Below are 17,077 nucleotides of genomic sequence, written 5' to 3'. Positions count from 1 at the left end.
TTGCAATAATTTTGCCAGTCCGGATTTGAATCTTATAGGGAAACGTTTCAACGTAGAAAAGCAGGAACTAAGGAAACAATCATTAAATATCGTATAAGCTCTGAAACATTTCAGAAGTTTGCACGCGAAGTGCAAAGCACATTGTACCAAACACGAAAGGATATTAATTATTGACATACGGTAGCATCGATTTGCGAGTGTTTGGACTTATCATCGCTAACAGAAGACTCCGTACCTAATACTAAAGCGAGCAAAGTATTTTGCACTGCAGATCTGATGCTCCGAAAGTTACACATGGCTCGTATTATGTAACACAATACCATTTATTGTGTTTCTTGGTGACGTCAAGCGGGATGGTGGCGTTACAGTTGAAAATCGTATCTTCGAGGAAACAGCACAATTCAACTAGTACTTTCTTTTCTAATCAATCCAATACTTTACCAGGCGATGCGTATTAAACTCACACAGTTAGAAATCCTGTACATATCGTCTATTCCATTTACCAACGGTCTACCATCCTAGCACGGTCTACCATCGCAACAGCAAGAAATATGATATCATATTATTTTCTCAGTGAAAAGTTGTGGTAGACCGTGTAGACCGTTTCATATAAATGTCATAATGTGTAGCCGGTACCAATTTGTTCACTTTTGTATCTCATTGTAAAACAAATCTCGCAAAGGATTTAGCACAATCGGGTGCTTTCTTTTGATCATTGTGCTCAGTCAGTCATTCCAAAGAACATGGAATTAGCCTGTACCCGACACGTCACTTAGAAGACTTGCTAGTAAGCGTTACCAATCCTTTCTCTGGAAGCAGACTAGCCCGAAAGCAATAAGTAATGTTACAAATGGACCTCTATGAAAATGTATCTTTGTATAACAATGTTTGCTAAGAATTGATTTTTCGGAAAGTGGATGTTCCCTTTAAATGGCACGCGATCGCAGTTAAAGGAGAGGTTATGTCTGTTTCTCATTCGTAAACAACAGCTAATTTCGTACATGTTGCGCGTGCTTTAGATGTCATGTGTCCACCGAAATATAGGTGTTCCAGGCAAATTATTTCGAAATCAGTTCCAGGATATTTCTAGCGTACTTTAAAAAGCCAAAGGATGGAAATCACACCTTTTCGTGTACCAAATTATGTGTATTTTCGACTTGACTCACAGAAAGCACTGAAATGCCTTCAAATTACGTCATACCGAAACCCCGCCAAAATCCAGTTTATCGCTGGCCAATTTCCATTCACAGCAGATCAGAGAATTAAACCCTTTTTTTTGGAAACACCATATTAAACGCAAACGATAGACGCCTTCCCGTTCCAATAAACAAAGTGACCGTACGCCAATACAGTGACAACCAACTCAGACAACAAGTTGCAAAATTGTTGAGACACTTTCATTAAAAAACATTTTTTCTAGCTTCCAATGCCCGCCGTATCTAGAATTTAAACCTTTCCAACTTCCTCTCCCCTCTCCCCCTTTCAATGTTGACTGCTTAAGTTCCCAATATTTTTTTGTCTTGCTAGCAACACTGATAAGGGGGGGGAGGGGGGCTGCAGTGTGAGAGATAATAGGAAAATTAATAACGCCCCAAGAAGGTGAAGTGTCTCCACTATTTTTGCAACTTGTTGTAGCTCGGTTAGTAAGTAGTTTATTATATGGTTTTTTAATTACCTTTTGCTTTGTTTTTGCAAGCCCGTAATCGGCCCGTGGGCATTACGGGAGAATAATGCCCTACAATTCAGTGACAATTAGCCAATCAGAGCGCGCGTTATATCGGCTACAAACACAAGCCATATAATAAGTAGTCTTAATGACCCCCGACTTGAAAAAGTTGACTGGAACTCTTCAGTTCAATAGCACCCAACTCAGTCCCTTCTGTTTTATAGTAACACGTACCACAGGCAACCTAGTATACTCTCATGAGCGTCTAGTTTCCTTTTTTTCTTTTTTTTTTTCCGTGTCTGTAAAAGTCTTGCCTTTCACTTCCCTGCTAAGTGGTACCTTTATGCATAGAGTCTTCTGCGCGTATTTTCTTAGGATTGAGAGGGTAGTGGTAGCCTCCTTGCTAGATTAGCTTTTTTAGTTATTTTCTAGGTGGCCTTATACCCTACATAAGTTATATTGATTTTTTGTTCTCTTCTCTTTTTGCATTTGTGGTATAAATAAATAAACCTTGTCTTGTCTAGTGGAAATGCTTAGATTTCTCTGGTGGACACAGTAGAATATTTAATTAACCTGCAATGGCGTCGAAGTCATTGAAACCCAAATGGCATTTTGGTGGATCTTTAAACAAAATATACCTTTATGGAGCTCAAGAATGGAACGTCAATTGGATAAACATGACAGGCGGTGAAAAATAAATATCTGGAATCTTTAAAGTGACGAGTAATGGTCTTCGACAACAATTGCATTTTTCGAGTCGGATATCAAGTGAGCTTTGTTTCTAATATTTTACTAATTGAAATCAAATGGCAAATTTTTATGGGTTTAACGAACATTGGAGGAATCGAACGCCTTGAATGAAACACAGTGTTTGCTGAAGTCCAATCTCAGTTGTCTGGCAATTTACATTTATTTTGTACTCAACTCAGTCTGCACAGTCTTCATGCAGAAAAAGGTTCTTCCGCAAAGGGTTTGATGTCAGACTGAAATTTATTTTGCTGTTATGTTTCTTTTTTGCACGCACTTTTGCTCTATTACCAGATATTTTGTTTGTTTCAATAAATTTTACGCTGGAAAAGGTTTTTATGACGTTTTTTCGTCCAAATGAACTACCAAAAATAAAGGTTTTTAACGACCTTTAAGAGGAATATTTTGTGTAATTTAATTTTCTCCACAACACACGCACGCACAAGAAATTTAGTCGCTGATTTACCTCTTCGTCGAGTTCTCGTTAATATATTTTATAAACTGCAGTGTTATGTGTAACACTGAAACCAAACGGCAAATTCTCTGGTAACTTATTTGAGTTGGATACCAGAGACCGTGAGACGGAAAACACCTTGAGTAGTCTGTGTTTACAATTTTCTGGCTATTTATAATTTTTTTTATTTGTACTCAACCCTGCACAGTCTTCAGGTAAAAAAAACAATTTGAAATTCGACTAATTCTTGTCAGTCAAGAATTTTTTAAAAGAAAGCTTGTTGTCCATTTTTTGCTTCATTGTTGAAAATAATGGTTCTTCAGTGAAGGGATTGATCAACATTGTTCCAGATAAGAGTCCGGTCACGGGTCAATAACCCGACAAAGAAGGCTTCCGGACCCGACAGATGAAATATAAATATTCAGTTAAATATTACAACAAAATTAAAAAAAACGAAAGACGTAAGTTTCTTTGCCAAAAGGTACATTGTTCAACTCTACAAGTGACGAACATTCTTCATTCATTATAAACAAGAACATTGACACGGTGATCACGTGCACCTTTGTGGTTGCCTAGCACGTGATTAATCTCTTCCTTTTGACAGAACATAGTGTCGTTCGCCAGGGATTTTAGTGTTTTTACGAGCGACTGTCATTAATCCTTCGCTGAGAATTCGAAATTCAGAGTTTTATATAAAAACTATGTTATTTTTTCTTCATCTGTCTTTTGGCTTGCGTTTTACCGTTATCGTGTAGCATAAAGTTGAACCAATTTTTGCTGCACGAATTGACAAAAATTTCCGCTGGGAACTAATTTTTGAGGTTTTCTTTCAAGCAGCTAAACTATTTTCAACTTCTATCACTCTTTCGTAAAAAACCGATCAATCATCGAGAACGGCAGGAAAAAATGTGGCATCCAGGAGGCCTTAGAAAATGGTTAACGTGACCTTTTGATTGACTGCTTTGAGTTCGTTTCTTATTCCCCAGAGACTGGAAAGGTTTTGACTTACTTTTTATCGTTTCGTTTTGTTTGTAGCAAGCTCCAGTTGATTTTTCTCAATGCAAATATCAAAATAAACGATCTTTTAGTTATATTAACGGGAGTAAATTTTTAAGGTTTTTAATTTTGCTGGGGTTTTTTTCTGCTGGAACTTATTTTTGCGAATCAAGTACTATCCGCAAAATTAAACCCCGCGAAATAAAAGTGCTATACCGTAACTCCTGGGTTTGCGATACCATTTGGTGCAAACGCAACCCCAAAAAAAAAGACCTGTTATCAGATTAGACTGACATGACCAACATGTTCAGGCCTTCCTTAGTGTGTGCAGGAGCGGATCTAGGGGGAGGGTGCAGGGGGTGCGCACCCCCCCTCCCCCCCTGAGATGACCTGCGGCTTTCTAATACAACTGGTATTCTGGAAAGAAAAAAAAAAGGTCACCAGTCAGCTACGCCATTCCTTAGTGGTGCACCCTCTCCTAAGAAAAATCCTGGATCCGCCGCTGATAAACGTTTGCTTAGTGCAATGACATGCAGGAAAACGTCCGTAAGAGCAATTTGCATTTAGGATTTTTTGCGAAATACTTTAGTTAAAGGGGCTATATCACGCTATTTTAGGGTGTTTCGGGAAAATCTTGAGTTAATCACGAGTTTAAAACTCGAAAATAGTAATGTGGAATTCCTTTACCGATAAAATTATCGTTACATCACAAACGAAATGATTCTGAGAAAGAAACGACCTTTATCCAGGCGATTTGTCATAATTTTGAAAAACGTCGGGCCGCCTTTTTCCAAGATTACCCAAATGTAATCCGTTTCAATCTTGTACATTTATGTCCATCCATGCTTCTCTTTCCTTTTGCAGTATTTTTTTGTGTCGTTCAACAGATTTAAGTTGTTCTTGCAATGTTTCATCCTGTTTTTAGGGCATTTTGGGAAAAAAGGAAAGGAAAGCAACATATCAAGTGTCTAGTCGTTCTAGCGCTAATTGGGGATACTGTAAACTGAAATTAACAATTCACGCAAATTAAATCGAGTGCTCTCATCACTGCGCCATCCCTGCACCCCAAATCATGGATTTTATCATTTTGAGTGACATAGCCCCTTTAAAAGAAGAAACGAGTGAGTTTCACTCAATTGCGTGTTTTGTCATCTTTGACCTGAATTTATTACCAAAGCTTTAAAAGGTAAAAGACCTCAAAACGGGACACGATATTACAAAGGGCCATTGCTGGCATGACGTGTGGGTGACCCCGCAAACGGTCTACATCACCCCCAGCAGTTCAATACCATCCAACTCAGTGCTTTCTGTTTTTGTGTAACACATATCACAGGTAACCCAGTTTACGCTTACGGAGCGTCTAGTTCAGTATAGCCTGTGTATCTGGTGGTATTGTTGCCAAGGAGAATGGGATGGATACCACTCCCATTCTGTGCGCGGCATTTGCTCTCGCGCCAACAATACCATCCTTGGAGACCCAGGGGCAGATCGCGGAGGCAAGGGGAAGTCTAAACAGGCAAAAGAAAATGGTGACGAAGAAAAGAATAGTAGGGCGAGAAGAGCCCCTGGGGACACGTTCTTACCAGACCAGTTCCAAACAGTAGAGGTAATTCTCGATTTTGATCGAGTATCGGAATTATCGATGCATTACGTAATGTTATTATAAGTTTCAAGTTTATTGCAAATTACTTAGTTTAACTTATTAAAAAAGATGCCATATCCTTATCCTTTAGGAGGCTCAGAACAGGTGTTCAGCCGAGTGCTCTGGCTTAATGCCACACATGCCACCTGAGCCGGTCCAGAGGGTAATGAATCAAGATTAATTGTATCGGAAATAGACTTTGTTAGATTTGGTCAGGTTTATCTCAAAAGTTTGTCCACCATCCTTCCCTGATTTGTTTGGAAACAAGTGAGAAGCGTTATTTTGCATTCTTAAAGTGAATTTTTAAGAAATTATCTAGTGGAAGTTTTTTCATCGTTCAGCTTTTTCATAAATATTTCAAATTCTACTTCAGTTCATAGTTTTTTCGCACATCATGTACTGGCTCAGATTATTATGATATGGTTCCAAAACCTAAAAAACAATACTGCTCACTGAATTGGTTTTCGAGATACTTTTCAAACACCAAGTTTTAGAGGGTCTTTGAGTAGCACTGTACCATTACCATAGCAGCAGTTGGGACCCAGCAAACACCCTTTAAAACATTGCAATAGTATTACAAAGGTATGAAGCTGTAGCCCTTTTGTAAGGATTGGAGTAATCTTTTTCCATTGGACACACGACTATTAAGAGTGGAAAATCCTTTCGAGCTTCCTTTAATAAACTCGGAAAATAATTTATCTTTTTATCTGTGACCACATTTCAGTCATTCTGTAGAGTGCTCTTTTACCTCTTCAAAGATTTCTCTAAACAGATTAATGCTGCAGTGACATTTTGCATTTTGCCTGAGTATAATATTTATGCTGAATTCAAAACCCAAGCAGCTGGATACAGTTGAACAACAATAATAATAATTATTATTGTTCAACTGTGTCCAGGTACATACATGTACTATAGAAAGAGTATGCTGTTTCCTTCTTTCTGTGGGAAATATGAAAATAGTACATCAAATCAGTTAATAATGGTTCATTTTTTGCAGTTCTACTTTGTTTCCCAAAACTGAAATATTGTGCTACTTTTTCTGATGTGTCCAATAAAGCTGATAAATTAATAAATAATAGTGAAAGAATGTGAATTAATTATTAAAAGTTGTCACATTTTTGGGATCTTTGCTGTAAAGAGAAATATCAAGGTTAAGATTTTATATTTGCAGAGGTACAACTAAGAATATTATGTACTACCTGGATCCAAACTCATTTTACTATTGGAGAAGATTTCTTTCAGCATTGTTTTAGAAATCTCAGGACTCTTTTGTTGTTATTACTGTCTAACACACAGCACACTTTTGTATGAAATATAAAATAGCAAACAAGAATTTCCTTAGAGCAAAATTAATGTTGCTTTAAAACATTAATGACAACCCAACTTACGGTGCTCATAAAATATTAACAATCTCTTTCCTATGTTCTTTGCAACTGTCTTTAATCTTTTTTCACATTCAGATTACTGTCCATTATCCAAGTAAAATTATCTCAAAGGAATTGCCAGCACAATTGTGCACAGCCTGTGTATAATTTGCTCCTTCCATAAAGAACACATCAGCTGTTACTTTAATTTGGCAGCATTCAGAAGCAAACGTTTGCTCTCGAGATTAGCAAAGTTTCAGCCACAGCAATTGATGCAAGAAATCTAGAAATAACTCGACCAGGGAAAGGGGCAGAATAAAAATAATTGTTAGATCCAAATTAATCATTGCTATGTTAGGTGAATCGGGGAGGACATCTTTAAACAAATCTTGCACACCTGGAAATACGCTACTGTAACGATACCTTCGAAAGGTCCAGCGTATTTCCCCGCCGATATTCCGAACGATTTCCTGTACATTTTGTGCTGTGATTGAAACTTCTCCTCGAGCAAAACCTTGCCAAATGAACCAGCCGAGTATGGCGATCAAGTGATTTCCGTGTAAGAAGACACGAAACGACTTCACGGCCTGCTGACCTCTGATTGGGCAGAAAAACACAAAGAATTTCTGGCACCAATCAGAATTGAGAATGACCTCCTCTGTTTGGAATTGGCCTGGTAAGAACTTTCCCCAATTGTCCCCAGGAATTTGCCCCCAGAGGCTCTTCTCGCCATACTATGCGTTTTGCTTTTCTTCGTCGCCATTTTCTTTCGCCCGTTACGTTTACCCTTCCATTGCCTCGCGATCCGCCCCTGGGTCTCCGAGGATGATAAGAAACTGGAGTTCGACGCCATTTTCTTTTGCCGGTTCAGACTTCCCCTTGCCTCCGCGATCTGCTTCTGACGCAGGCTACATTCAGTAGGGTGGACTGAACTCTTAGCTCTTCGACAGTGATCGCTGGCTTTCTTCATAAAATTCCCACGGGACTACTATATTTAGCGACACTTTCTCCCTGACTACTGTCCCCAGTTGTGCTCCCGCACTAGAACGATAAGAACGACTTCAATATCATGGCAGAAGAAGCGCTTCAAGCTGCTAGAGCTGCCGTAGAGGTATGTTTTTCTGGAGGTGCAGGTGGATTTTCCTTTTCATTGAAGATTGATAGTCCATGGTTGGCAGCAGGGATTGCGATTGGAACCTTTTACCTAGCGAATAAAGCATTGACTGAAAGAGCCATCAAGAATTCTCTTCAGGGTGATGAAACATACTTCGGAAATGCAGATCCAGAGGTGACTGGTATCTCGACGGGCTCCATTCTTGTTCAGTTGACATGCTACACAGTGGACAGCTTGAAGCGCTTCACCAACGACATTAATTCTAAGAAAGCTAAATATCGGTTGGAGGAAGAGCTGGCTAAAGTAGGATTTTCCGAGAAAATCCGTCTAACCGTCGAGAAATTTGAAGTGGTCAGGTATGTCAGTTAGCTAATTTATAATGCATCAGTCAATTCCAGCAGTGCCCATCTCCCCCCCCCCCCCGGCTAATCCCCGGGCATTAGCATTTTTTTTAAAAGATGGGCAAATTCCCCGGGGTGGGGAGTCACATTAGCTGTGTAAGTGCCCCGGGGTTGGGATGAAGAAAGAGGGCAAATGCCCTGCCCCGGGATCGTCGCCTTCCAATATAGGCGCCTGTATTCGCAGGCTACTTTGTCTGTCAAGAATCAAGACATCTTAAATGGCCTTTCATCGCATTTTACGCTCGCAAGATCTGTCTTGAAGATCGCCTCATTTGAATTCGCAACCCTTCAGTGTTTCGTATGACTCCGCTTTCATGAATTTAAAAATTGCTAGGCTAGTTTTGAACGCGAAATGCGAAGTAGTCGTGTTTATGCAGTCTTCACGTCAGTGATTGTTTTGTGATATTAGTTCACCTTGTCGCTTTTACATATTTATATGCTTACGAGTATAACTGAAGAAATACCTTAGATTGAGAAAACATACCTTTAGAAACATCCACAAGTTTTTCGAGTCTGTGACGGACAAGCCAGTCGTTAACGAAGGCCTCGTCTTTTCTGATAAACTCTTCCATGTTAATTCGAAAACATGTGTGTCAAATGCCCGGGGATCGCCCCGGGGTAGGCTAATGCCCCACCCCCGGGACTGACAACTTCAGCAAATGCCCTGTGGTTGCCCCGGGGGGGGAGGGATGGGCACCGCTGGAATTGATTGATGCATGACTGTAATGTAACATTGATTCTGTGTATCACAGATAAAAAGCATGGATTAATTTTACTCGTCAATAATCCCTGCCTAACATTCACTCAGGCAAGCTGCAATTAACAATTATTGGGCGAGGTTGGGCAAAATATCGTGATTTGTCAGTGGTGACAGCAGATCAATTATTTGCCGAATTTCGGCTTTGGCAAATAATTGATCTGCAAGACACTGACAAATGACAGTATTTAACCGGTCAGTGTAAAACGCAGACTGCAGACTGCAGGCTATAACACACCTTGTCTGGCCTTTACAGGAATTGTATTGCACCCGTGAAACCTAATCGAAATTTTGTGTGCAAAAGAAATTTTTAGTATGGTTCGCGGTTGCAATGGTTCTTTTTCAACGTGTGATAATTATGTTTAAGAGCAATTTTAATGATGGCGAACACAGATATTTTATTGATCAAACTGCGTTGAAAGTCAGAGTACTTTCCTGAACACAGAACAGAGCGACTGCAGCTTGTCAGCGATCGTTCGATCTCCACGTTATGACGCCACGGTAGACTTGATATGCATAATCCCGCTCTTCACAACAATTCATACATACTTCGCACGTGTTAGATCAAAATGGCCCCGCATAATGACTGCGTAATACGAAAACGACCAGAGATCCTTAGTTCCTTTGCTGACCGAAAGAATCGAAGGCACTGGTGACGAGAATGTTGATAGCTGAGTAAAATGTGCATGGGTGTTTGAAGAACATTTACAACGTTTCGTTCACGATTTCCTTGCAGAAAACAGTATGTCAATATTAATAACAACAGAGAAAGTGGAAGGAGCTTTCTTGCGTTTATGGAACTTATTTGAGGGGCAGCTAACTTTCTTGACTTTTAAGAAATTCAAACATCTATCCGCAACCCACTCACAATTTGGAGTTCTCACTTTTTTCTTAATTATTATGTGAATATGTAATTCCAAACCTATGACATTTGATCCTGGAGGCAATTAAGATTCAGTGACTATGATTTCCAATACTAAGATGCATACATGCAGTTGAAAGATCCCATGAAAAGTGACGTGACAAAGCTTGTAAAACATACCAAAAATTGAGAAAGATCGTGTTTTTCAGAGTGAATGGAAATGGATTATTGCCTATGATGCCGACAAAGAGATCACAACGTGTATGTAAGATATGTCTCGGGGCAATCAAATCATGCATTTACAATTATTGCTGAAGGCCCACAATTGTAAGAGTTCCAATTTAAACAAGCGTTGATGAAATGGACAGAGAAATCATGAGGGGTTTTTTCCCACACTAGTCATGGAGCGCAAGTAACTTTGTCCCGCTTAAGTTCCTGCAGGGCTCCTATTCTTCAGGAAAAGGGGCCCTGTGACTCCCTTAGACAAACCCCTGGTGAGAACACTGTAGGCTAAGGTTAAGCTACAGACAGTACTCGGGTTCTTATTTTGAAAATTGAATAAAATAATGAGGTCTTTGTCATTGGTAGGTATGGCCTATTTTGTATAAAGCTTTGCAAGATAAACAGAACAAAAACAACGTTAAAACAATGTTACTGTGTTGCTGCTGGGACAAACACGGTACTGGTAGAACTTGTTGTATTAAATTTGTATGTTCTGTGTTTGACTGAATTTCTCAAAAATAAGAACCCATTAATAATAATAATAATAATAATAATAATAATAATAATAATGCAGCTAAAAATAAATCAAAATAAACTTATATAATAAATAATAAATTCCTATAAATCAATTAAAATATGAATTATTTAATCCCTATAATTATATAAAATTATAAAATTTTGTGTTTTAAACGGTACTCTTTTAAACTGGGATAATTAAATTCGATGTGAATGTCCATTTCTTTGGCTTTGCTTATTTTTCTGAAGGATTATGAAAACCTTCCTCTACATTGTAGAAGCTTCGTTATTACTAGGTTGCCAGTATGGCAAACCCAGTCGGAATCTGCGTTTCATTTGTTGGTTTTATTATTATTTTTAAAATAATTAGGATAGTACGCGCACTCTTGTTGGTCAATAGCTGTGTTTAGATGAGAGTATGGAAACACGGCTGTGACATAACACAAATTTTGATTGGTCATGTATCGTGAGATGTGCGTTTTGATTGGCTGGTAGGAAATGTGAGCGTGTATCAAGAAAATCTGTTTCAATCAAGAAGTAAATCAAAGTGCCGCTGTCATTATTACTCATGGATATAAAAGTTACCGCGATTGTTTGCAATTGGCAGGCTGAAGTTTCCTTTAATTTGTGCACTAGTCAGTGTGATATAACAGCTGGGTAATGGTTAGCCCACAGGCTCCCCAAGCTGAAAATACGTGGTGTGTGCGACAGTTTGTGTATGTAGAGAATTGTATGGGAAAATCATCGATTGTAAAAAAATTGTGTAAATAACTACCTCATTTGAAATGCCCGGTCACAAGTCAACAACGGTCGTGTTGCCAGCGCGCGGTCAAATTCAAATGGTCCAATCAGAGTTGAGGCTGAAACCATCTTGCGAGTTTCCGTTGTTGACTACCCGGTCACAAGCCTCTGAGGAAAGCCGAAGAGGTGAAATTTAAGGCAAAGTTTTTGTTCGTCACGATTCTTTCGGCTGCCGAAACACACGTATTTAGAGTGAAATTTATTGGGCTTTATGGAACAGTTGTTTTTATTGCGATTCGGGACTTTTCCTGTTGAGGAGAAAACGATTTCTGGAGTGAGGTCTGGCCAGCGATGGATGGAGTTACCAGCCTTCCTATTATTTCAGTAACGGCCTTCCGGATGACTTCACTAAACGGCGTCAGAATGGCTCGAAACTCGGCAAAAGAGACAAGTTCGTCACACATTTGAGGTAGGAAAACTTTATTTCAAATGAGATAGTTATTTACACAATTTTTTTACGATCGATGATTTTCCCATACAATTCTCTATATACACAAACTGTCGCATACACCACGTATTTTCAGCTTGGGGAGCCTGTGGTTAGCCTGCAAGCAGGCTCTTTTTTAGCGGTGAGAGAATTGGGGCGGGCCCCAATCCACTCGGGGCTACAAAAGAACCTGTTCGCAGGCTAGATAATGGTGTAACAGCACAGGGAGCTCTCATATGCGACAAGATACCCAAAGTAATGCATGTATGTGAGGTGATACCCTTTGCTGAAATTATTTAACCCTGGGGATGGTACTTGGTGTTAATTTTGTAAGTACTATGACTGTGAAGCGTGTTGTTGATGCTCTTAAAACGTTATCAGTGGCGTCGTCAGTTTTAATATTGTAAGTAGTGTGTACTGTACTAGAAGTCTACTATTTCTCCAACAGGCATGAGATTACTCTTTAACAAATCGTTTATAAAGAGCCGTGCCATGTGTTTTAAGTGCCTAGCATACATGTAGGTGACAGGGTCTTTTTGAATAAGGTCTGATTTTTGTTGCCAGGTCATATTGTTAATCTCATCATCAGTTAGCTCTTTTTTTCTCTATGAGTCTACCAAGGATTTTCAGAAGATGTGACCACCTACATGTAGTTTCTGCTGCAGAAAATGAGCAGAACCATGTGGGATTATCTTTGTACATTTTTCAGAATATAGTCAAGTTTCTCAATACTCTAAACCGTTCATCAAGGTGTATTAATTTATTTACACAATCATCTGATTTTAGGTCACCTGCGTATTTCTTCCCTTTGGATTTACATTTTTGGAGAGAGAAAGATGAGCTATTTTGAATTTGTTTGATTTGATTTTCAACTTGTAAAAGATCAGAAAATTGTTGGGAATGCCAACAATTATTCAGTCTTGTCCATAAATATACTTAATGGTGAATTACCCTCTCCTGGTGCAAAGCTACACTTTTGTAGATACCTTCTCTAAATTTCAGTGATATCTGGTTGTTGCAGTAAAGTATCTGTGACACTGGACAGTCGTTCTTCTACCTCGCACCACTCATCATCACTGTTGTCTGTGTTGTTATTGTCATTAGAGTTTGTTGCAATCTCATCAATACGTCTATCGACAGATACTTGTGCATTTTGAATGTTTTCAGCAAAAGTTTGAATGTAAATCAGGAACACTGCTACTTGTGGTAGCAACTTTGCGAACATTTACCACTACATGTATCATTATTGGCTTCTGTTACACTTAGAGACAGATGATCTGTACCATAACTGAATTCACAGCAAGTGCATATGTATTCAGTGTCTCCTGATATCAATTGCTGTTCTCTTGATACACATAAACTCTTCTTTTGTTGGTTCAATTTTGTTGAACGCTTAGTAGCAGATTGCTCTTGAATACACAATAGTACTGACAAGTCTATTTTATGTTTAGCGGTCCTTCGGGTAATAACATAAAAACGACAATTAGAATCTCCTACTTTGGAAGATTTGTTACGTCTGAGTTGTGGTCTACATGTAGGTCTAGATATTCTTACTGCAATATATTTTCGAATATCAAGTACTTTCTCAACTCCGACGAGCTTGGTACATGTATGTTCTTCTTTAAATGATGCACCATACACTTTCTAATTACCTTGTCTTTAGGAAACAAGCTCGACGTTTTCTTGTAAGGAATTCTGGATGATTCTCTGTCCTGGGGAGCATGTTTATATTTGCTCTATCAGAGGTAGAGATAGAGCCAGAGCACGGCAGGTAGAAAACATAGGTCACAGGTCATTGTTTTACCAATACAGAAAGTATCCTAAACATTAATAAAAGCTAACCTTAGGCCTAATTAGGCCTAAACATAAGTTTTTAGGCCTAAGGTTAGCTTTTATGAATGTTTAGGATACTGTCTGTATTGGTAAAACAATGACCTGTGACTTGTGATCTGTGTTTTGTACTTGCCAAGCCAGAGCATCTATCTGGAGATCGGTACGGATTCCTCATCAGTTTTCCTTACCTAATCAATGACGAGTCTTTCGACAGTTCGTCATTCTGGTTCTCCACACAAGTACTAGCCTCTGGAAGCATGGCTTGCTTGGTTGTCTCACTGTTTGTCATGTCAGTCATGTTGTTCAAGTTGGATTCACGTGGCTTTGATGACTCATGGCTTGCTAAACTTTGTGATAGCTTCGATGTCACTCTCCAAAAGGAAGTCATCTTCCAAATGGAATTTATTAATCCCCTGTGAGCTTAGGGGATAGACAGAGACTGTCACCATATGTCTGCCAATTCGATTTTGACATTTAAGTTTGCGTGTTGGTGAGTGAAAGGCGGTGCACAATTATTAATTGCACCAATGTTTACTTGTTCAGAATCTTTTGGTTCACCTTCGGAGAACGCCATTTCCTCACTTCTTCAGTCTCTTTGCTTCTATTAAAATGCAGCGGAAAGTGCTCAAACATTTAGTGCAAAAGCCACAAACAGCAATGACGGCACACAACCTGGCGAACAGGAAGTCACACTTTCCAAGCTGTGTTGTAATTCACTTGCTACAGTATCCATCCTGATTGGCTAATTAGGTGTGTTTCCGTAGCCTCATCTAAACACTTGGGGGAGTTGGGAGAATTCTCAAAAGTTATTCAAACCCTCGACTGCGTTGCAGGTTTGCATAACCACCAGCGATCTGTCACTGGTGTGAGCCCGCAATTTTTGGTGCTGGCCTGCTGCTGACCAAAGCAGCTCATTGACAAGTCCAAGACAGCTGATCTTCAACGAGGAACTGTATGTACAAACGTCATACAGAAAAGTGAAGGAAGTCATTTTTCAAAGTTTGCTTTGCGAAAGTTTTAGTTTTAGTAATCGCGGTTAAGTGAGACAGAACATGCATCACACATTGCTCCCACTTCACTCCCGTTTCCAAGTTTTGGACAATGGTTTTCTTCAAAATATAACTGGGATAGATTAGTTGACTGTCAGGATACAAGTGTTTTCAGACTGGACATGCAACTTAATGTTAACTTCATTTTAAGTTAGTGTATTTAAATAAGTAAACAATCTCTTATAGAACACACCATTGGTTTATTTGTATTTGATACATATTTTGGCTAGACAGTGAAGTAATGATCCCTGTATAAACAAGAGCAATAACACTTTCTTTAGTGTTTTTTTTCCCGGTTCTTGTCACTTAACCCATTGTTATGTAATAAAATTTTTCTTTTGTCAGAATATGTTGATAATATCTACAGTAATAAGTACAGTACAACATAAGGGCATTGCGTTTTTCTTTCACTGATTTTTCTATTAATTGGTTCAGATTATTTCTCAGTTTCATCAGTCACATCTTTAATACCTTCTTGAAATATAAAATGCTCAAGACATTATTGATTTGAGGCATCAACAGGTTCTCCCTAAGGCTTTTGAAGACTCCCTAAAAAAGTCCTTCATAAAATCCCTATTAATTTAAAAGTAATAAAAGTAATCCTAAGGCATTTTACTTGAACATGTATATGAGTCTGAATGGATGTTTGTTGTAACATCCCAACTAGCAAGAACAAGAACATGGTAAACAAACATGAATATTAACTTCGGTCCACGCTGATGTGTTGAAAAACCATGAAAACAAAATGGTATTTCTAACGTTTGAGCCTGTGAATTAGGTAGAAATTAATATTTTGTTGGCATGTGATATGACAAGGCCTTGGCCTTAGGCCTGAGCATCATGGGTAATGATACAGTGGTATATAAGTGGGAGTATAGCACGTGATATCCATCTAGGCCTTCGGAACCAACCGTCAACCTTCGGCTGATGCCAAGTTTCTTTCCTTTTGCAAGCCAATGACCCTAAATATGATGTCATCATGCATGCCACACTCATGGTCACGTGACCAATAACAGAAAACTCTAAATTTGTCTACGTGCTACAAAATTAGGGTATTTAGTCAGTGGTTTTCTTTTTATTTTGAAAAATGTTTTTTTTAAAGAGATAAACGATACTGAAATACCCTTAACGTTTTCAAAAAAGATGATTTGAAAAAATCAATGTGGGCCCTTAAGTGGACCTTAAGGAACTAAAAAAATGTTGTTGACAATCTTGTAAACCGTTGATTGGGTATTTACAAGGCTTTAAACAATGGTCGGTCTGCTACAGTATGGAAACGAGGCTGAGAAGCCATAAATCACCATACCTTCTTTCCAATTCAAGGAATCTCAACCAAACTAACCAGAATTACTAAGTAGACAACCTTGAAGCCAGCAGATTTGATATAACTATAATCAAGTGTCACGTAATATATCTCAGTGTTTTAGAAGTTTTTTAATCCACCGTAGGCTAACATAATAAATTATTATAGTGCTTACGGTTGAATAAAGTGTATGATTTACTAATTTTATCAAAAAAAGCCTCAAGTTTTGTTTGTATGCAAAGCTTTGTTTACATTTGGTGGTCATGGTGAAAAAACTTAAAGCAGTGCAAGAAATGATTCAAATCCAGTTAATTTTTTTTTGTATTAAATTTAACATGGTTAAGGTGATTTTTAAGACAGGAACTTAAAAAAAAGTACATAAACCAAATTTGGAATGTGTAGTTCCAGAAAATATCCATACTCCACCATGGAGGGAATTTCACTTAGGACCATGCCACCTCCCTGGATTTTCCATATTTGTAAGGAATTGATGACTGCCCCACCCCTCCGGAATTTTCACAAAGTAAGACAAAGACCCCCCAACCCCTATGGAAAAGTTTATTTTCACGAAAAAGGATTGTCAAAGTAACGAACGACGCCGATTGCGGTTACGCAATGGTTTCATTCAATTTTATTGAGCAGTCTCAAAGAAGAACACAGTTAACTACCAACAAAGCAATCTCAACTACACAACATTGTTTATCCCTTAAAATAAAAGAGATGAATTTGTATGAATGTTGATTGCTTCGCCTGCAAGTCGTTTCGCCTACAAGTCAATTCGCGTACACACTTAAAGTCGATTCGCCTACATAAGTAAAGTCGATTTGCCTACACACTAACAAATAAATAAAATTAATAACTAACCAATACAAGGCAAAATTTTGGTGGGGTACGTAGCTGCGAGGAGAATGGGGGGGAGACGC

General features: G+C 38.7%; 1 protein-coding gene across 1 annotated transcript in view; it reads left to right on the top strand.

The window, feature by feature from the left end:
• Positions 1-7,801: 7,801 nt before the first annotated feature.
• LOC138023653 (NFX1-type zinc finger-containing protein 1-like) overlaps positions 7,802-17,077 on the top strand; it is a 98,541-nt gene continuing 89,265 nt past the window's right edge. Inside the window, exon 1 of the mRNA XM_068870694.1 lies at positions 7,802-8,339. Within this exon, the coding sequence (XP_068726795.1) occupies positions 7,939-8,339 (401 nt within the window). The 5' untranslated portion in view covers positions 7,802-7,938. The remainder of the gene's footprint in view (positions 8,340-17,077) is intronic.

The sequence above is a fragment of the Montipora capricornis genome, chromosome 11 (assembly GCF_036669925.1).
Source record: "Montipora capricornis isolate CH-2021 chromosome 11, ASM3666992v2, whole genome shotgun sequence".
Classification (NCBI taxonomy): domain Eukaryota; kingdom Metazoa; phylum Cnidaria; class Anthozoa; order Scleractinia; family Acroporidae; genus Montipora; species Montipora capricornis.
Note: the sequence above shows the minus strand (reverse complement) of the source record. Positions and strands in the feature narration are given on the sequence as shown.